General features: G+C 46.3%; 1 protein-coding gene across 4 annotated transcripts in view; it reads left to right on the top strand.

The window, feature by feature from the left end:
* The window catches only part of MSRA (methionine sulfoxide reductase A), a 283,315-nt gene that overhangs the window by 1,738 nt on the left and 259,446 nt on the right, over nucleotides 1–22,131 (top strand). For 2 of the 4 annotated variants that reach the window (XM_077291720.1, XM_077291724.1), the window contains exons 2-3: nucleotides 19,037–19,204; nucleotides 19,737–19,940. In XM_077291720.1, coding sequence (XP_077147835.1) covers nucleotides 19,793–19,940 — 148 coding nt within the window. In that variant the 5' untranslated portion in view covers nucleotides 19,037–19,204; nucleotides 19,737–19,792. The remainder of the gene's footprint in view (nucleotides 1–19,036; nucleotides 19,205–19,736; nucleotides 19,941–22,131) is intronic. The other 2 variants (XM_077291721.1, XM_077291722.1) reach the window with 1 other exon arrangement.

Below are 22,131 nucleotides of genomic sequence, written 5' to 3'. Positions count from 1 at the left end.
GTATTGTCCTGTAGGGCGGGGGCGGTGTTGTCCTGTAGGGTGGGAGCGGTGTTGTCCTGTACGGTGGGAGCGGTGTTGTCCTGTGGGGGCGGTATTGTCCTGTGGGGGCGGTATTGTCCTGTAGGGCGGGGGCGGTATTGTCCTGTACGGTGGGAGCGGTGTTGTCCTGTGGGGGCGGTATTGTCCTGTGGGGGCGGTATTGTCCTGTAGGGTGGGGGCGGTGTTGTCCTGTAGGGTGGGAGCGGTGTTGTCCTGTAGGGTGGGGGCGGTGTTGTCCTGTAGGGTGGGGGCGGTATTGTCCTGGTCTGTGCCCCTCTCTGTATATTACAGTATATATCTATCTCAGTATATATGTGATCCCATCAGGCGCTGCAGCCTCTGCACTCCAGACTGATCCATGTCACCTGTCCTGATACATTGTAGCAAACTATCATTCTCGATTATTTGCCCTCCGGCGGTATTATGTAAAGCGCCACTGTACGGTATTATCCTGCTCTTCTCAGCTGACTTTGTGTGATCAGAGATTACCCAGAGGCTTGTACTGAACCTTTTAAATGTTTTTTCCAGATTATTTGATGTCAGATTAAAGGAATTGTATGGTAATAATGAGGAATAATACAGTTTAGGATTATGACACTCTGAGCCGTCGGTTCTTGTGACACCGCTTCCTCTTACATGATGCGGGAATGTTGGGCAGCGATGAACACATAATGGCGACATCACCACGTGCCGCCATGTCCGAGGTTTGGTAACATCTGGCCTCACTAATAGAGATTACACGAGGCGCTGCCATCCCTTCATTAGTGCCCATAGAGCCATCCTGGTTTATTAGAGGCAGTGTTAGAGGAGAGACATCAGGGACAGTATGAATAGGACCAGAGGGGGGATCAGGCAGATTTAGGTTTTTAATATTTCTCCCAACTGTGGTATTTATTTACAGTAAATTCCCCTTTAAATCCAATACGGACCCTTCAAGCCTAGACCTATAAATACAACCTCTGGGCCAGAACCCAAAAATAAATAGACCCTGGACCAGAACCCAAAATAAATACAGACCCTGGACCAGAACCCCAAAATAAATACCGACCCTGGACCAGAACCCAAAATAAATACAGACCCTGGATCAGAACCTCAAAATAAATACAGACCCTGGACCAGAAACCCAAAATAAATACAGCCCCTGGACCAGAACCTCAAAATAAATACAGCCCCTGGACCAAAACCCCAAAATAAATACAGACCCCTTACCAGAACCCCAAAATAAATACAGACCCTGGACCAGAACTTCAAAATAAATACAGACCCTGGACCAGAACCTCAAAATAAATACAGCCCCTGGACCAGAACCCCAAAATAAATACAGACCCCTTACCAGAACCCCAAAATAAATACAGACCCTGGACCAGAACTTCAAAATAAATACAGACCCTGGACCAGAACTTCAAAATAAATACAGACCCTGGACCAGAACTTCAAAATAAATACAGACACTGGACCAGAACTTCAAAATAAATACAGACCCTGGACCAGAACTTCAAAATAAATACAGACCCTGGACCAGAACTTCAAAATTAATACAGACCCTGGACCAGAACTTCAAAATAAATACAGACCCTGGACCAGAACTTCAAAATAAATACAGACCCTGGACCAGAACTTCAAAATAAATACAGACCCTGGACCAGAACTTCAAAATAAATACAGACCCTGGACCAGAACTTCAAAATAAATACAGACCCTGGACCAGAACTTCAAAATAAATACAGACCCTGGACCAGAACTTCAAAATAAATACAGACCCTTGACCAGAACCCCAAAATAAATACAGACCCTGGACCAGAACCCCAAACTAAAGTCTCTGGACCAGAACCTCAAAATAAATACAGACCCTGGACCAGAACCTCAAAATAAATACAGACCCTGGACCAGAAACCCAAAATAAATACAGACCCTGGACCAGAAACCCAAAATAAATACAGACCCTGGACCAGAACCTCAAAATAAATACAGACCCTGGACCAGAATCCCAAAATAAATACAGACCCTGGACCAGAATCCCAAAATAAATACAGACCCCAAACCAAACCAGACTGCAAAACATATACCGACCCTATACTAGACCCTAGACCAGAACTCCTAAAACTGGGGCGTATCTATGGGTGGGGGGGGGGCAGGTCTGACGTGTCTCCCCTGTGACTTTATTTCGCCGTGCTTCCGGAGTGAGGATCGGCCACTGTGTGCCAGCTGTCAGCAGCTCAAAGAAGCAATTAGTTGTGCTCCTGTGTCTCAGATGTGAGTACAATTGGAGTCCTAACACTGGCACTTTCAGGTCCGGATGATGTCAGCAAAGCAACCAGGTCATCTGATCACACTGCTGACATTAGCGGGCACACTATCAGGAGCAGGGATGGGATTGGTGCGGACACACTATCAGGAGCAGGGATGGGATTGGTGCGGACACACTATCAGGAGCAGGGATGGGATTGGTGCGGACACACTATAAGGAGCAGGGATGGGATTGGTGCGGACACACTATCAGGAGCGGGGAGGGGATCGGTGCGGACACACTGAGGGGGTGTGTGGGATAGGTGTGGACATGGTACGATGAGTATGATATATGATGAAATTTCCAGTGTAAGAAGGGAAACACTTGAGTTTAGGTCCCGTAAGGATGGAGCCGGATCATTGTTCTTCATCGTGAAGGCTTTCCCTGGACCCGAACAGTGGAGACTTTGATGCTATGATGAAGCCTTGTCCTGCAGAACAACCCTGTTTTTCTGGAGAGAGTCGCAGAATTTTTCCTGCTCCACTGCTGGAAGGAAGTGTCCTCTAATCACCGACGGGAGGTTTGGGAGGTGATTTTGGTCCATCTACAACCTGAAGATGTCCAACTGGCTCCTCTGTAATATTCTCGGTACATAGCAGTGCCCGCCTCCATCTCACTGGTTTCTGAGTGATAATGGAGGTCTGTGCCCGCTACTGATCCAGTCCGGCCCATTCATTTGCTCCATCAGGAGTCGCTCTCATCTCATTAGTCCATAAAACCTTGGAGCAATCTGTATCAGATATTTTGTTCCAGTCTTGATGTTTCCACTTCTGTGTCTTTCTCAGTGGTGGTGGGGCTCGGCCTCCTCACCTCTGTCATGTGTCTGAGGACTGATCATCTTGTACTTCTGTGTCTTGCTCAGTGGTGGTCGGGCTCAGCCTCCTCACCTCGCCCGTGTATCTGAGCACTGAACACCTTGTTCATCTATATCATAGTTATGCATAGAATTTCCGAGGAAAAAAGCACAGAGATGAAAGTAACCATCCTACTTCTGCGAACAAACGGCAACCATCCCCACAGAAGAATCATCTACCTCAACCACAAAAGGCAAGTTGACTGACGACAGGAGCTTTAGAGAAGGCTTTCTTGAGAGCAGTTAAAGCATCAGTAGACAAAGAGGAAAAGTCAGTACCGTCCTTGGTCATATGAGTAAGAAGTTTGATTATGACTCAAAAGTTCTTAATGAACTTACGATAATTAGCAAAACCTAAAAATCTCTGTAAAGCTTTAAGATAGGTTGTATCTAAGATAGCTTCAATCAAGGTCGGCCTGTACCTTAGCAAGATCCTTCTGAGCACAATCATAAGACCCATGCGGTGGAGGAACTTCACATTGAGTCTCAGAGAAAATATCCTCAGAATTCTGAATAAAATCTGGAAGACGAGATCTCACAGATGACAGAGATTTAGATAAACAGTTGTAAAAACGAAAATTCCCCCAAGACTTAACCTCGTCAGTCTCCCAACTGATGGTAGGATTGTGTCTCCGCAACCAGGGCATATCCAACGCAACTTTAGCTGGCAAGGAAGGAAGAACCATGAATTAAATAGATTGTGTGTGTGTAACACTCCCATTCTCAAACACACATTCTCCACCTTAGAAGTAACATGACTTTGGGTAACGAGAGAATTATCAGTTGCGGTTACTTGAATAAGATGACTAAGAGTTGACACTGTGTACCCACACTCAACAGAAAAATCACTGTCAATAAGAAATAAGGCTGAACCCGAGTCAACAAATGCAGAGGTAACCAAAGACACTTGTAGAAAACAACCAGTAGTCTGCATGAGCGAGAACCTCAAGCCTTTAGAATCAGTGTCCTCACATATTAATCTTTTCTTTCTTTTTCTTTAGCTTTAACACATTCATTATTGTTTCTGAATCATTACATGACCCGTTCGACCTCAGTATAGACAGAAACGAGCAGGTGTTTCAAGTTAAATCCCTCCTTGAACTCTCTGAAGGCCCCAATTTGCATTGGTTCTCCTGCCTAAATAGGAGAATTAAAAGTCTCAAAAGCACCCTCAAATGTTTTCTTAGCCCTAAGACGTCTGCCAGTGACATGGCCGCTTCCAGGGATAGTGGTGAGGAACTATAAACCATCATATCTCGTATCTGGCTAGAATTACCCTAGTAGAATTGACCATGGTGATCTGGGTCATTCCAGGAGGTCTCCACTGCCCAGCGTCTGAACTGACAGCAGTAGTTCTCCATTCTACGATTTCCCTGAAACGACCTGTGAACCATTGTTTCAGCAACAGCAATTTTATCTGGGTCGTCATAAATGAGCCCCAGAGCAGGGAGAAAAGCGTAATTTGAGGAAATCACTGGCGAATCCTCAGGCATATAAAATGCTTAACCCTGAGGATCTTCACGGAGCAACTAACTAACACCCACGCATTCTCGCTTTCCTCCGGATGAGGCAGGATGAAGAAGAAAAAACAACTTGCTTGAAGAAAGAAAAATGGAAAATGTACTTCTGTCCCTGTCGGAAAAATCCATCAGATTTACCTGAGGCTCAGATTACTATTAGGTATACGTTATGAACTGGTGGTTTAGGAGCAACATGGGACGTGCTCTGGAGGAGGTGATACCTGTACTGACCGCAGTTCCTGAGCTTAACACAACACTAGAAGTAGCCGTGGGATGTTCCTGTCACTCCCTAGACATCTCATCACAGCCGGAGGACTAACTGCCCCTAAAGATAGAAACAGGAAAGCTATCTTGCCTCAGAGAAAATCCCCAAAGGATAGGACAGCCCCCCACAAATATTGACTGTGAGTGGAGAGGGAAATGACATACGCAGAATGAAAACAGGGTGTAGCAAAGGAGGTGTCATACTCGCGCCCAGACTGGTTGGCGCGGGCGTGCGGAGGTGTGTGGCCCCACTGTGCCACAGACCAAACCTCCCTGGAAGGGGCGTAACTAAGTAGCTTCCTAGGTGTTCGCTGGAGCCTCTGATGGTGAGGTCAGACTTGTGCAATAGGAAGCTACCAGGTACCACTCCAGGGTGGAGTCTGGTTGTGGCTGCTGATCCCACCGGGGAACGGAACATAGACAAGCAAGCGGGCACGGCTGGCACATAGGCAGGCAGACGGGTACAACAGGAACACTGTCAGGCAGGAGGGCACGGCTGGCTCTCTGGTAGGCAGGCGGGCACGGCTGGCTCTCTGGAAAGGTAGGCGGGCACGGCTGGCTCTCTGGCAGGACTGGTGGGAAAGACTGGTACACTGGAAGAACCGGTAGGGACCGGTCTGCAGGCAGGTATGTAGAACGGGTAAGAACCTGTTCAGACACGAGGACCTAGGAATAAGTAGATAAAGACCGCATGAGCGGATGCAGAGCGAAAGCACAGGAGCTAGAGCCAAGAACAGAAATGCAGGAGGCGGAGCCAAGAGCTGGAGGCGGAGCCAAGTGCAGACAGGCAGGAGGCGGAGCCAAGAGCTGGAGGCGGAGCCAAGTGCAGACAGGCAGGAGGCGGAGCCAAGAGCTGGAGGCGGAGCCAAGTGCAGGGGAGGTAGAACCGCAAGGAGCGGAGCCAGGTAGAACCGCAAGGAGCGGAGCCAGGTAGAACCGCAAGGAGCGGAGCCAGGTAGAACCGCAAGGAGCGGAGCCAGGTAGAACCGCAAGGAGCGGAGCCAGGTAGAACCGCAAGGAGCGGAGAGGAGCTGCGGGAGAGGTCTCTGCAGCAAAGCTGAGCAGAGCCACAAGGAATGTGGAGAGAAGCTGCAGCAAGGGATAACTGCAACAGCAGAAGATAAGCAGAGTAGAAAGGAGCAGAAACGCAGAAGGGAGGAGCAGAGGTAAAGTCACAAAGGTTCAGAGCAGGCAGAGCTGCAAGAGTGCGGAGTGTAAGCAGACTGAGAATACAAGGAAAGACAACAGGGAAGGAAGCCAAAGACTAGGAGACCGAGGTAAGACTAAGTGCAGACAAGGCAATGGAACAAGACACAAGGACAAAGACACTGGGACCAGGATATACTGCCTCCTGGTGGGCGGACAACAAGACCAAGGAAATAACACAGAAAATCCTCCAGAGAGGGAGTAACTCAGAGAAAGGCCAGGCAAACTCAGAAGCAAGACACTAACTGAGCTAACACATTGCACAGGCCCAGACCACTGGGTGGAGCTGCACTATATACTGGAGGTTTCCTGGCAATTGGTCAGGAACAGATTGGACAGATGCACCTGATTCCTATAAGAACCAGAGAGTTCAGGCGCCGCCCCTCTATACACAGAACCATGAAGCATGCAGAGACACAGAACATGGAGCTGGCAAGAAACAGAAACCACATCATGACCTGGAGCAGTGGGTAAGATAGTGTGAGAAATGCGAGGCCATGCTGTGATGCCAGCAGAGTTGTTACAGGAGGCCAGTCTAGCTAGATAGATAGAACAGGACAGAATACTGTGCGGTCAGTATTAAAAACTAGAAAAATCCACCACAAAGTTTACAAAAATCTCCACACCTGACTAAAGGTGTGGAGGGTAAATCTGCTTCCCAGAGCTTCCAGCTTAACTGAATAAATCCATAGTGACAAGCTGGACTAGAAAAATCATAGAAAGTGCAGAAAGATTAAGTCCACAACAAGTGGACTGCAAAAGAACAAAGCAAGGACTTATCTTTGCTGAACTGGTCAGAATATCAGGGAAATCCAAGCAGAGATGTGAATCCAACCAGGAACCATTGACAACTGGCCCTGGCTGAAGGATAGAGCCAGGATAAATAGCCGAGCCAGAATAAACGATCAGTGGAAGCAGCTGCTGACTGCTAAATCCAAGGAGCAGCAGTTCCACTTAAATCCACCGGAGGGAGCCCAAGAGCAGAACTCACAAAAGTGCCACTTGCAACCACCGGAGGGAGCCCAAGAGCGGAATTCACAACAGTACCCCCCCTTGAGGAGGGGTCACCGAACCCTCACCAGAGCCCCCAGGCCGATCAGGACGAGCCAAGTGAAAGGCACGAACCAAATCGGCGGCATGGACATCGGAGGCAACAACCCAAGAATTATCCTCCTGGCCATAACCCTTCCACTTGACAAGATACTAAAGCCTCCGCCTCGAAAAACGAGAATCCAAAATTTTCTCCACCACATATTCCAACTCCCCATCAACCAACACCGGGGAAGGAGGATCAACAGAGGGAACAACGGGCACCACATCTCCGCAACAAAGATCTATGGAAAACATTATGGATGGCAAAAGAGGCTGGATGGGCCAAACGAAAAGATACCGGATTGATAATCTCAGAAATCTTATAAGGACCAATAAACCGAGGTTTGAACTTAGGGGAAGAAACCTTCATAGGAACATGACGAGAAGATAACCAGACTAAATCCCCCACCCGAAGCCGGGGACCAACACACCGACGGCGGTTAGCAAAACTTTGAGCCTTTTCCTGAGACAACGTCAAATTGTCTACCACATGAGTCCAAATCTGCTGTAACCTGTCCACCACAGAATCCACACCAGGACAATCAGAAGGCTCAACCTGCCCCGAAGAAAAACGAGGATGAAAACCAAAATTACAAAAGAAAGGCGAAACCAACTTAGCCGAACTAGCCCGATTATTAAGGGCAAACTCTGCCAATGGCAAGAAAGCCACCCAATCATCCTGATCAGCAGACACAAAGCATCTCAAATAGGTTTCCAATGTCTGATTAGTTTGCTCAGTTTGGCCATTTGTCTGAGGATGGAACGCCGAAGAAAAAGACAAATCAATGCCCATCCTAGCACAAAAGGCCCGCCAAAACCTGGAAACAAACTGGGAACCTCTGTCAGACACAATATTCTCCGGAATACCATGCAAACGAACCACATGCTGAAAAAACAATGGAACCAAATCAGAGGAGGAAGGCAATTTAGGCAAAGGTACCAAATGGACCATTTTAGAGAACCGGTCACAAACCACCCAGATAACAGACATCTTCTGGGAAACAGGAAGGTCCGAAATAAAATCCATGGAAATATGTGTCCAGGGCCTCTCAGGGACCGGCAAAAGCAACCCACTAGCGCGGGAACAGGAAGGCTTGGCCCGGGCACAAGTCCCACAGGACTGCACAAAAGAACGCACATCCCGCGACAAGGAAGGCCACCAAAAGGACCTAGCAACCAAATCTCTGGTACCAAAAATCCCAGGATGACCAGCCAACACTGAACAATGAACCTCAGAAATTACCTTACTAGTCCATCTATCAGGAACAAACAGCTTCCCCACAGGACAGCGGTCAGGTTTATCAGCCTGAAATTCCTGAAGCACCCGCCGCAAATCAGGTGAGATGGCAGAAAGAATTACCCCTTCTTTAAGAATGCCAACCGGCTCAAGGACTCCAGGAGAATCAGGCAAAAAACTCCTAGAGAGGGCATCAGCCTTAACATTCTTAGATCCCGGAAGATACGAGACCACAAAATCAAAACGGGAGAAAAACAGGGACCATCGAGCCTGTCTTCAGCTGCTTGGCCGACTCGAGGTAAATCAGATTCTTATGATCGGTCAAGACCACAACGAGGTGCTTGGCTCCCTCAAGCCAATGTCGCCACTCCTCAAATGCCCACTTCATAGCCAACAACTCCCGATTACCAACGTCATAATTGCGCTCCGCAGGCGAAAACTTTCTGGAAAAAAAGCACACGGTTTCATCAAAGAACCATCAGAATTCCTCTGAGACAAAACGGCCCCTGCCCCAATCTCAGAAGCGTCAACCTCAACCTGAAAAGGAAGAGAAACATCCGGCTGACGCAACACAGGGGCAGAAGTAAATCGGCGTTTAAGCTCCTGAAAGGCCTCAACAGCCGCAGAGGACCAATTCGTCACATCAGCGCCTTTCTTCGTCAAATCGGTCAGGGGCTTAACCACACTGGAAAAGTTGGCAATGAAACGGCGATAAAAATTAGCAAAGCCCAAAAATTTCTGAAGGCTCTTCACCGATGTGGGTTGAATCCAGTCATGAATGGCTTGGACCTTAACAGTATCCATTTCTATAGACGAGGGAGAAAAAATAAAACCCAAAAAAGAGACCTTCTGAACTCCAAATAGGCACTTAGACCCCTTCACAAATAAAGCAGCATCACGAAGGATCTGGAATACCATCCTGACCTGCTTCACATGAGACTCCCAATCATCGGAAAAAATCAAAATGTCATCCAAATACACAATCATGAATTTATCAAGATAATTGCGGAAAATATCATGCATGAAGCACTGAAATACAGAAGGAGCATTAGAAAGCCCGAAAGGCATCACAAGGTATTCAAAATGGCCTTTGGGCGTATTAAATGCAGTTTTCCATTCGTCACCCTGTTTAATACGAACAATATTATATGCCCTGTTGTGAATTCCGTTCTCGGGCTCCCTCCTGTGGTCATGAGCGATATTGTGAGTTTGTTCTGGGGCTCCCTCTGGTGGCCTTTAGCGATATGGCTGGTCTTGGCTGGGCTCAGCTTCTTCATTTCCTGCTATGCTGAGGCCTATTTAATTCACCTGGCCCTTCATTTGTGGCCTGCTGTCGGTGTATTCAGTCCTGTTTTTGAGAGCTCCTGAATATTCCTTGTGACCAGTCTCCTGCTGGAGAAGTTAAGTTTGTTTGTTCATTTTGCTCATTATTTCCTTGAAAACGTTTCTCTGTATATGATGAGTTCAGTCCAGCTTGCTTATATGTGATCTTGCGCTTGCTGGTTAGTTCTGGGGTGCAGAGTGCGCCCCTCACATCGTGAGTCGGTGTGGGGGTTCTTGTATTCTCTGCGTGGTTTATTTTTGATAGTTTTTGTACTGACCGCACAGACTCCTATCTATTTTCAGTCTATCTAGTGTTAGCGGGCCTCATTTGCTAAACCTGTTTCATTTCTACGTTTGTCTTTTCCCCTTAACTCACCGTTATTATTTGTGGGGGGGCTGACTAAATCTTTGGGGTTATTTCTCTGAGGCAAGTGAGGTCTTTGCTTTCTCTCTAGGGGTAGTCAGTTTCTCAGGCTGTGAACGTGGCGTCTAGGATTTTAGGAACGCTCCACGGCTGCCTTTAGTGTTTGTGGATAGGATCAGGATTGCGGTCAGTATAGCTTCCACCTCCCCAGAACTGGTCCTATATTCTGGTCACATGTGTCAGGTCAGTTTTGAGATCCTACCACCAGATCATAACAGTACAGCAGGCCAGAAAGTGTTAATGCAGCAGAAGAGGGAGAAGAGAAATCCTGAAGTCATTTTTTTTTTCCCCCTCTGCACTGTGTTTAGCCTCTCCCCTCCCCTTAATCTTTGGGTGGTTCTGAATTCAGTTGCAGATATGGACATTCAGAGTCTGTCTTCTAGTGTGGATCATCTCACTGCAAGGGTGCAGGGCATTCTCTCTGGCACCAGGAGATCCTGCATTGCTAAATGTGGATGCGTTTTTTCTGGCGCTAGGAGTGCTTTATGAGGAACCAAATCTGGTAGACCAAGCAGAGAAGGTTTTGCTGGCTCTCTCTCAGGGTCCAGATGAAGCAGAGGTTTACTGTCAGAAGTTTAGGAAGTGGTCTGTGCTCACTCAATGGAATGCGTGCGCCCTGGCGGCGATTTTCAGAAAGGGTCTTTCTGAAGCCCTTAAAGATGTTATGGTGGGGTTCCCCACGCCTGCGGGTCTGAATGAGTCAATGTCTTTGGCCATTCAGATTGATCGGCGTTTGCGGGAACGCAAACCTGTGCACCATCTGGCGGTATTTTCTGAGCAGAAACCTGAGCCTATGCAATGCGACAGGACTCTGACCAGAGTTGAACGGCAAAACCACAGACGTCAGAATGGGTTGTGCTTTTACTGTGGTGATTCTACTCATTTTATCTCAGCATGCTCTAAACGCACAAAAAGGTTCGCCAAGTCTGTCACCATTGGTACTGTACAACCTAAATTCATTTTGTCTGTTACTTTGATTTGCTCTCTGTCATCCTACTCAGTTATGGCTTTTGTGGATTCAGGTGCCGCCCTGAATTTGATGGATTTGTCATTTGCCAGGCACTGTGGTTTTATCTTGGAGCCTTTACAATTCCCTATTCCACTAAGGGGAATTGATGCTACGCCATTGGCCAAGAATAAACCTCAGTATTGGACTCAAGTGACCATGTGCATGGCTCCTGCACATCAGGAGGTGATTCGCTTTCTTGTGCTACATAATTTGCATGATGTTGTCATGTTGGGTCTGCCATGGCTGCAGGCTCATAATCCAGTCCTGGATTGGAAAGAAATGTCTGTGTCAAGTTGGGGTTGCCAGGGAATTCATGGCGAAGCCCCTTTGGTGTCAATTGCTTCTTCTACTCCTTCTGAAGTCCCTGAATTTTTGTCAGACTACCAGGATGTATTTGATGAGCCCAAATCCAGTGCCCTACCTCCTCATAGGGATTGTGATTGTGCTATAAATCTGATTCCTGGTAGTAAGTTCCCTAAGGGATGACTTTTTAATTTATCTGTACCAGAACATGCCGCTATGCGGAGTTATATAAAGGAGTCCTTGGAGAAGGGGCATATTCGCCCGTCCTCGTCCCCTTTAGGTGTGGGGTTCTTTTTTGTGGCCAAGAAGGATGGTTCTCTGAGACCCTGTATAGATTATCGCCTTCTGAATAACATCACGGTCAAATTTCAGTACCCCTTGCCACTGTTGTCCGATCTGTTTGCCCGGATTAGGGGGGCCAGTTGGTTCACCAAGATAGATCTTCGAGGAGCGTATAATCTTGTGCGCATAAAGCAGGGCGATGAATGGAAAACAGCATTTAATACACCCGAAGGCCATTTTGAGTACTTGGTGATGCCTTTTGGGCTTTCTAATGCCCCCTCTGTGTTTCAGTCCTTCATGCACAACATCTTCCGAGAGTATCTGGATAGATTTATGATTGTGTACCTGGATGATATTTTGGTCTTTTCCGATGATTGGGAGTCTCATGTGAAGCAGGTCAGGATGGTATTTCAGGTCCTGCATGCCAATGCCTTGTTTGTGAAGGGCTCTAAATGTCTCTTCGGAGTCCAGAAAATTTCCTTTTTGGGCTTTATTTTTTCTCCTTCTACTATTGAGATGGATCCAGTCAAGGTCCAGGCTATTCATGACTGGACTCAACCTACATCTGTGAAGAGTCTTCAGAAGTTCTTTGGTTTTGCTAATTTTTACCGTCGCTTCATCACTAATTTTTCTGGCGTGGTTAAGCCTTTGACGGATTTGACCAAGAAGGTTTCTGATGTGACGAATTGGTCTCCTGCGGCCGTGGAGGCCTTTCAGGAGCTGAAACGTCGGTTTTCTTCGGCTCCTGTCTTGCGCCAGCCCGATGTCTCTCTTCCCTTTCAGGTCGAGGTTGATGCTTCTGAGATTGGAGCAGGGGCTGTCTTGTCGCAGAGAAGCTCTGATGGCTCTGTGATGAGACCATGTGCTTTCTTTTCAAGAAAGTTTTCGCCTGCCGAGCGGAATTATGATGTTGGCAATCGTGAGTTGTTAGCAATGAAGTGGGCATTTGAGGAGTGGCGACATTGGCTTGAGGGAGCCAAGCATCGTGTGGTGGTCTTGACTGATCACAAGAATTTGACTTATCTCGAGTCTGCCAAGCGGTTGAATCCGAGACAGGCTCGATGGTTGCTGTTTTTCTCTCGTTTCAATTTCGTGGTTTCATATCTTCCGGGTTCGAAAAACGTGAAGGCTGATGCCCTTTCTAGGAGTTTTGTACCTGACTCCTCTGAAGTTTCTGAGCCGACTGGTGTCCTCAAAGAGGGGGTGATTTTGTCTGCCATCTCTCCTGATCTGCGACGGGTGTTGCAGGAGTTTCAGGCCAATAGACCTGACCGTTGTCCACCGGAGAGACTGTTTGTCCCGGACAGATGGCCAGTAGAGTTATTTCCGAGGTTCATTCTTCAGTGTTGGCGGGTCATCCTGGGATTTTTGGTACCAGGGATTTGGTGGCGAGGTCCTTTTGGTGGCGTTCCTTTGTGCAGTCCTGTGGGATTTGTGCTCGGGCCAAGCCTTGCTGTTCTCATGCCAGTGGATTGCTTTTGCCTTTGCCTGTCCCGAAGAGGCCTTGGACGCATATTTCCATGGATTTTATTTCGGATCTTCCTGTCTCTCAGGATGTCTGTCATCTGGGTGGTTTGTGATTGTTTTTCTAAAATGGTCCATTTGGTGCCCTTGCCTAAGCTGCCTTCCTCCTCCGATTTGGTGCCACTGTTTTTTCAGAATGTGGTTCGTTTGCATGGGATTCCGGAGAACATTGTGTCTGACAGAGGATCCCAGTTTGTGTCCAGATTTTGGCGGTCCTTTTGTGCTAAGATGGGCATTGAATTGTCTTTTTCGTCGGCCTTCCATCCTCAGACGAATGGCCAAACCGAACGAACTAATCAGACCTTGGAAACTTATTTGAGATGTTTTGTTTCTGCTGATCAGGATGATTGGGTGACTTTTCTGCCATTGGCTGAGTTCGCCCTCAATAATCGGGCTAGTTCTGCTACTTTGGTGTCACCGTTCTTTTGCAATTCTGGTTTTCATCCTCGTTTCTCCTCGGGTCAGGTTGAGTCTTCTGACTGTCCTGGGGTGGATTCTGTGGTGGATAGGTTGCAGCAGATTTGGAACCATGTGGTGGACAATTTGACGTTGTCCCAGGAGAAGGCTCAGCGCTTTGCTAACCGCCGTCGCTGTGTGGGTCCCTGACTTCGTGTGGGGGATTTGGTATGGTTGTCTTCTCGTTATGTCCCGATGAAGGTTTCCTCTCCTAAGTTCAAGCCTCATTTCATCGGTCCTTATAAGATTTTGGAAATCCTCAACCCTGTGTCATTTCGTTTGGACCTCCCAACATCGTTTGCCATTCATAATGTATTCCATAGGTCTTTGTTGCGGAGATACGTGGTGCCTGTGTTCCCTTCTGTTGATCCTCCTGCTCCGGTCTTGGTCGAGGGAGAGTTGGAGTATGTGGTGGAGAAGATCTTGGATTCTCGTATTTCGAGACGGAAGCTTCAGTACTTAGTTAAATGGAAGGGCTATGGTCAGGAGGATAATTCCTGGGTTGTCGCCTCCGATGTCCATGCGGCCGATTTGGTTCGTGCCTTTCATTCGGCTCGTCCTGATCGGCCTGGGAGCTCTGGTGAGGGTTCGGTGACCCCTTCTCAAGGGGGGGGGTACTGTTGTGAATTCCGTTCTCGGGCTCCCTCCTGTGGTCATGAGCGATATTGTGTGAGTTTGTTCTGGGGCTCCCTCTGGTGGCCTTTAGCGATATGGCTGGGCTCAGCTTCTTCATTTCCTGCTATGCTGAGGCCTATTTAATTCACCTGGCCCTTCATTTGTTGCCTGCTGTCGGTGTATTCAGTCCTGTTTCTGAGAGCTCCTGAATATTCCTTGTGACCAGTCTCCTGCTGGAGAAGTTAAGTTTGTTTGTTCATTTTGCTCATTATTTCCTTGAAAACGTTTCTCTGTATATGATGAGTTCAGTCCAGCTTGCTTATATGTGATCTTGCGCTTGCTGTGGTTAGTTCTGGGGTGCAGAGTGCGCCCCTCACATCGTGAGTCGGTGTGGGGGTTCTTGTATTCTCTGCGTGGTTTATTTTTGATAGGAGTCTGTGCGGTCAGTACAAAAACTATCTATTTTCAGTCTATCTAGTGTTAGCGGGCCTCATTTGCTAAACCTGTTTCATTTCTACGTTTGTCTTTTCCCCTTAACTCACCGTTATTATTTGTGGGGGGCTGACTAAATCTTTGGGGTTATTTCTCTGAGGCAAGTGAGGTCTTTGTTTTCTCTCTAGGGTAGTCAGTTTCTCAGGCTGTGAACGTGGCGTCTAGGATTTTAGGAACGCTCCACGGCTGCCTTTAGTGTTTGTGGATAGGATCAGGATTGCGGTCAGTATAGCTTCCACCTCCCCAGAACTGGTCCTATATTCTGGTCACATGTGTCAGGTCAGTTTTGAGATCCTACCACCGGATCATAACAATGCCCCTCGAAGGTCAATCTTAGTAAACCAACCAGCCCCCTTAATCCGAGCAAACAAATCAGAAAGCAAAGGTAAAGGGTATTGGAATTTGACCGTGATCTTATTAAGAAGGCGATAATCAATACAGGGTCTCAAGGAGCCATCCTTCTTGGCAACAAAAAAAGAATCCCGCTCCCAATGGTGACGAAGACGGCCGAATATGCCCCTTCTCCAAAGACTCCTTGACATAACTCCACATGGCGGCATGCTCTGGCACAGACAGATTGAAAAGTCGGCCCTTAGGGAACTTACAGCCAGGAATCAAGTTAATAGCACAATCACAGTCCCTATGTGGAGGAAGGGAACTGGACTTGGGCTCATCAAATACATCCTGGAAATCCGACAAAAACTCAGGGACTTCAGAAGAGGGGGAAGAGGAAATTGACATCAAAGGAACGTCACAATGTACCCCTTGACAACCCCAACTAGTCACAGACATAGATTTCCAATCCAGCACCGGATTATGTTCCTGTAACCATGGAAAACCCAGTACAACAACATCATGCAAGTTATGCAACACCAGAAAACGGCAATCTTCCTGATGTGCTGGAGCCATGCACATGGTCAGCTGAGTCCAATACTGAGGTTTATTCTTGGCCAACGGTGTAGCATCATTCCCCCTCAATCCCCCTCCACTATTTCATCCTTCTTCTCCGCTAGATTTCTCAAACTTAACATGGACAAAACAGAATTCATCATCTTTCCCCCATCTCACGCGACCCCCCCAACGAACCTATCCATTACAGTAAATGGCTGCCCACTCTCCCCAGTCCCACAAGCTTGCTGCCTCGGGGTAATCCTTGACGCTGATCAATCCTTCAAACCACATATCCAAGCCCTTTCCACTTCCTGACGACTTCAACTCAAAAATATTTCACAAATCCGTTCATTCCTCAACCAAGAATCTGGAAAAACCCTAGTCCATGCCCTCATCATCTCTCGCCTCGACTACTGCAACCTCCTGCTCTGTGGCCTCCCCTCGAACACTCTCGCACCCCTCCAATCTATTCTAAACTCTGCTGCCCGACTAATCCACCTGTCCCCCCGCTATTCTCCGGCCTCTCCCCTCTGTCAATCCCTTCACTGGCTCCCCATTGCCCAGAGACTCCAGTAGAAAACCCTAACGATGACATACAAAGCCATCCACAACCTGTCTCCTCCTTACATCTGTGACCTCGTCTCCCGGTACTTACCTACACGCAACCTCCGATCCTCACAAGATCTCCTTCTCTACTCCCCTCTTATCTCCTCTTCCCACAATCGTATACAAGATTTCTCTCGCGTATCACCCCTACTCTGGAACCTTCTACCACAACACATCAGACTCTCGCCTACCATCAGAATCTTCAAAAAGAATCTGAAGACCCACCTCTTCCGACAAGCCTACAACCTGCAGTAACCACCGATCAACCAACCGCTGCACGATCAGCTCTATCCTCACCTACTGTATTCTCACCCATCCCTTGTAGATTGTGAGCCTTCGCGGGCAGGGTCCTCACTCCTCCTGTACCAGTTATGACTTGTATTGTTTAAGATTATTGTACTTGTTTTTATTATGTATACCCCTCCTCACTTGTAAAGCGCCATGGAATAAATGGCGCTATAACAATAAATAATAATAATAAAGGAATAGGGCTCTGCAAAGGCTGCAAGGAAAAACCACAGCGCCTGGCGAATTCCAAGTCCATTAAGTTCAGGGCAGCGCCTGAATCCACAAATGCCATGACAGAAAAGGATGATAATGAGCAAATCAGGGTCACAGATAAGAGAAATTTAGGCTGTACGGTACTGATGGTAACAGACCTAGCGACCCTCTTAGTACGCTTAGGGCAATCAGAAATAACATGAGCAGAATCACCACAGTAAAAATACAGCCCATTCTGACGTCTGAATCCCTGCCGTTCTGCTCTAGTCAAAATCCTATCACATTGCATAGGCTCAGGACTCCGCTCAGAGGACACTGCCATATGGTGCACAACTTTGCGCAGGCGCCGATCAATCTGAATGGCTAGAGACATAGATTCGCTCAAACCAGCAGGCGTGGGGAACCCCACCATAACATCTTTCAGGGCTTCAGAAAGACCCTTTATGAAAATTGCGGCCAGAGCATCCTCATTCCATTTAGTGAGCACAGACCATTTTCTAAATTTCTGGCAGTATAATTCTGCCGCTTCCTGACCCTGACATAGGGCGAACAAGGTTTTTTCTGCATGATCCACAGAATTAGGTTCGTCATACAATAATCCGAGTGCTTGAAAAAATGCGTCTACATTAAGCAATGCCGGATCCCCTGATTCAAGGGAGAATGCCCAGTCCTGAGGGTCACCACGCAGCAGAGAGATGACGATTTTAACCTGCTGAATGGGATCACCAGAGGAATGGGGTTTCAAAGCAAAAAACAATTTGCAGTTATTTTTAAAGTTCAGAAACTTGGATCTGTCCCCAAAAAACAAATCAGGAGTAGGAATTTTAGGCTCTAAAGCCGGAGTCTGGACAACATAATTTTGGATACTCTGTACTCTTGCAGCAAGTTGATCCACACGAGAAAACAAACCCTGAACATCCATGCCAGCGCCAAAATCCTGAACCACCCAAAGATTAAGAGGAAAAAAAAGACAAAACAGACTGCAGAAAAAAAAAATGGCTCAAAATTTTCCTTTTTTCCTTCTTTTGAGATGCATTTAATTCATTTTTGGCCAGTTGTACTGTTATGAACTGGTGGTTTAGGAGCAACATGGGACGTGCTCTGGAGGAGGTGGTACCTGTACTGACCGCAGTTCCTGAGCTTAACACAACACTAGAAGTAGCCGTGGGATGTTCCTGTCACTCCCTAGACATCTCGTCAGGAGGACTAACTGCCCCTAAAGATAGAAACAGGAAAGCTATCTTGCCTCAGAGAAAATGCCCAAAGGATAGGACAGCCCCCCACAAATATTGACTGTGAGTGGAGAGGGAAATGACATACGCAGAATGAAAACAGGGTGTAGCAAAGGAGGCCAGTCTAGCTAGGTAGATAGAACAGGACAGAATACTGTGCGGTCAGTATTAAAAACTAGAAAAATCCACCACAAAAGTGGAGTTTACAAAAATCTCCACACCTGACTAAAGGTGTGGAGGGTAAATCTGCTTCCCAGAGCTTCCAGCTTAACTGAATAAATCCATAGTGACAAGCTGGACTAGAAAAAACATAGAAAGTGCAGAAAGATTAAGTCCACAACAAGTGGACTGCAAAAGAACAAAGCAAGGACTTATCTTTGCTGAACTGGTCAGAATATCAGGGAAATCCAAGCAGAGATGTGAATCCAACCAGGAACCATTGACAACTGGCCCTGGCTGAAGGATAGAGCCAGGATAAATAGCCGAGCCAGAATAAACGATCAGTGGAAGCAGCTGCTGACTGCTAAATCCAAGGAGCAGCAGTTCCACTCAAATCCACCAGAGGGAGCCCAAGAGCAGAACTCACAAAAGTGCCACTTACAACCACCGGAGGGAGCCCAAGAGTGGAATTCACAACAGGTGTAATAGAATCTGTGTAACGGCGGTTAACTTATCGTGTTTTTGCCTCTTCATATTTACTACCTACAAGGATCGTAATTCCGCGTCTAGAGCTTCCACAGTGCCTATGATGGATTCTCGGGACACAAAAATGGAGTGGGCTGATCATAATGTTATGAATATATAGCAACTCACTCTGGAAAATAAGTAACTATCTAAAAAAGTGCAACTGACACTGACGGTTCCTGTATCTACAATCTAGAGATCCTGACCGGCAGTCTCGAAAGGTTCCTGCGTGAGCATAGAGAGCTCTAGCCACAGAAAAGAAGATGGAAGCTTGGATCTATGCTCCTTGAAATAGACCATTAAGCACTTCACGTGAATTACCTACAAAACGGAAAGTGTGCTGAAAAAAAGGAAAGATCCCAGAGTGAGTAAAGTAAACCACAAAATAAAGTATAAAGTGCATACTGTTAGAAAATATACTGCCTACTTCCTAAAAAGAAACAGAAGGAAGGTGCAAAGTAAAGAACAGAAACAGTAAGGACCCTAGCTGGAATTTCATTGACTGGCTTTAAGCTATTGCAAAATGGCGGAACATCCAAAAGAAACTATCACCAGTAGGAAGTGACAGCAGGGATCAGAATATAAAGCTGCACCCGAAAGGTGATAGGGAGGACAAATTAGCATTATATAGGTGTTTTCAGCAGAGTGCAGGCAGAATAACAAACCTAAACAAACACCTGGAGAATAGAGAATAGGTGTCTGCTGTGGCTCAGTGGACAGAAACGCCGACCACAAAGTATAGGCTCAAGAGTTCGAACCCAGGAGAATGACAGAGGCTTTACAGGAACTTCTTGTATTGGTCAATAGAAGTATAAAATGTTATGGAATGCTTATAATTGTATTTCATAGTCTCTAAGTTTCGCTTCCTAACTGCGGTGATGTTTAATACTCTACAGATCACAGTGTGTTGTGTATCCTGGGTTTGTGAATCCCCTGGATCTTCCTGAAGCCCATGCTGACCTCGCCTCGTCTACTCGCCTCCCGGATATTTCTATTCCAGCTGTTCGGTCATAATTACATGGGAGACATGAGTTCTAAAACCCAGTTACCCAGCAAGGATGAAGCTTTGACTGGTGGGTCCAAGAAGATGCACGTTACTGGTAGGTCGTGTGTATAATTTTAATTTTGAGAATTTTGAGAAGGCGCTGTCTATCTTTTGCATAAATGTATGTATTTGGAGCTAAAAATCTACTTTGCTGTTGTGTTTTATGAAACGTGTTGCATCATTTTGGCTTTTACAAACTCTCTCCAGGGCATTCAACTTTGATTTGTGTTATGGTTATAAAACTTTTGAGAGGGGTTCAGAAAAACCCCCCACAGATTAACCCCTTCCCTATATTTGCATATTTGCAGCCTGTGATTGGCAGGGGCGGCTCTTAACTGTTGCCGTTTGGGAGGAATCTCCTTCACGGCAACAGATTTTAACTGATCGTGCGTCTGAGGACACATGATCAGTTACTGAAGCAACAGAATACAGTACTTTTGAGCCCTACAGTGTACCTAAACCGCTGATAGCGTCCACATGTTTGGCATTTCTATAGCAATGAGAGCCCGCCAAATTTACAGGTGCGTGAGCTGGCTATGACGTACTGGTCACTACAACGTACTGGTCACTACCACGGCAGTCTGAAATTTTCACTTGGCAACATCCACTGCTGCCTGTCTCTGGAAAGCAACCATGGAGTCAAATATGTCAATACACCTGTAGATAAATTCCCAAAGGGGTATAATTTCCAAAAGGGGTCACTTGAGGGGCGATTCTGCTTTTCTAATACTTAGGGGCTCTGTATATGGAGTCCGCAAACTATTTTAGGAAAATCTGCGCTCCAGGAGGCAAATAGCGCTCCGGTCCTCCTGAGTATCGCTGTGTGGCTAAGCAGTACTGTACAGCCACATATGGGGTATTTCTACATTTAGCAGAAATTGTGGGACAAATTTTGGTTCCATTATTTACCCATTGAAAATGTAAAATCTGGGGCTAAAGGAAAATTTTGCTGGTAAAAATGTATTTTTTTTCTTAACTCCCTAATGGCATACAATTCTGAGATCCACCCAAAAGATGAATTCATTGAGAGGTGACGTTTGCAAAATGGGGTCTTTTATGGGGGGGGGGGGGTTCTGATGTTCTCGCACCTCAGGGGCTCTACCAATGTAGCATGGCACTCTCAAATTAGTTTAGCAAAATCCGAACTCCAATATGGCGCTTCTCTGTTTCTGAGCTTTGTAGTTTGCCTCAAAAGCAGTTTTCATCGACATATGGGGTATGGGTGTACTCTGGTGAGATCACACAAGTTTCGTGGTCCATTTTCTCCTATTTTTGTGAAAATGAAAAAAATTGGGGCTAAAACAACATTTTTGTGGGAAATATATATATTTTTTCATTTTCACAGATCAATGTGGTAAAATTCTGTGAAACACCGGTGGGTTCAAGGTGCTCATCACATGTGTAGATACATTCCTTGAGGGGTCTAGTTTTCGAAATGGGGGGACTTGTTGTTTTTTTCACTGTTTAGGCACATCAGGGACTCTCCAAACGCAACATGGCACCCACAGACCATTCCATCAAAATCTGCGTTCCAAAACATCACTTCTTCCCTTTTGAGCCCTGTTGTTTGCCCAAACAGTAGTTTTCCCCCACATATGGGATATCTGCGTACTCTGAAGAAATTGCAGAACAAATATTGGGGTCCATTTTCTACCGTTTTTCCTTATGAAAATAAACAATTTGGGGCTAAAAGAACATTTTTGTTGGAAAAATTAGAAATCGCTGGTCAACTTTTAACCCTTCTAACTTTCTAATAACAAAATATTATGTTTCAGAAATTGTGCTGATGTAAAGTAGACATGTGGGAAATGATGTTTATTAACCATTTTGTGTGACATGACTTAAGGGCACAAAAATTAAAAGTTTGAAAATTGCTAAATTTTCACCAAATTTCCAATATATTCACAAATAAATGCAAGTTATAGCTAATACATTTTACCACTACGATGAAGTACGGTACATTGTCACAAACAAATATTCTCAGAGTTGGTGGGATCTGTTGAAGAGTTCCAGTTATTACCTCATAAAGTGACACTGGTCAGAATTGTAAAAATTTGGCCTGGTCAGGAAGGTGAAAACAGGCTCTTTGTTTTTAAACAGTTGCAAACTCTACCGTCAGACCTTCATAGCCAGAGAAGGCATATGGAACAAAATTTAATGTCCTAGATACGTGCATTTTAGTGTAAAAGAAATGTGCTGTGTGATAATACTGCTCCTATGTACAAGAATATAACTACTATAATACT

Source organism: Ranitomeya variabilis, chromosome 2 (genome assembly GCF_051348905.1).
Source record: "Ranitomeya variabilis isolate aRanVar5 chromosome 2, aRanVar5.hap1, whole genome shotgun sequence".
In the NCBI taxonomy this organism is placed as follows: Eukaryota; Metazoa; Chordata; class Amphibia; order Anura; family Dendrobatidae; genus Ranitomeya; species Ranitomeya variabilis.
This window is presented reverse-complemented; position numbering and strand designations above follow the sequence as displayed.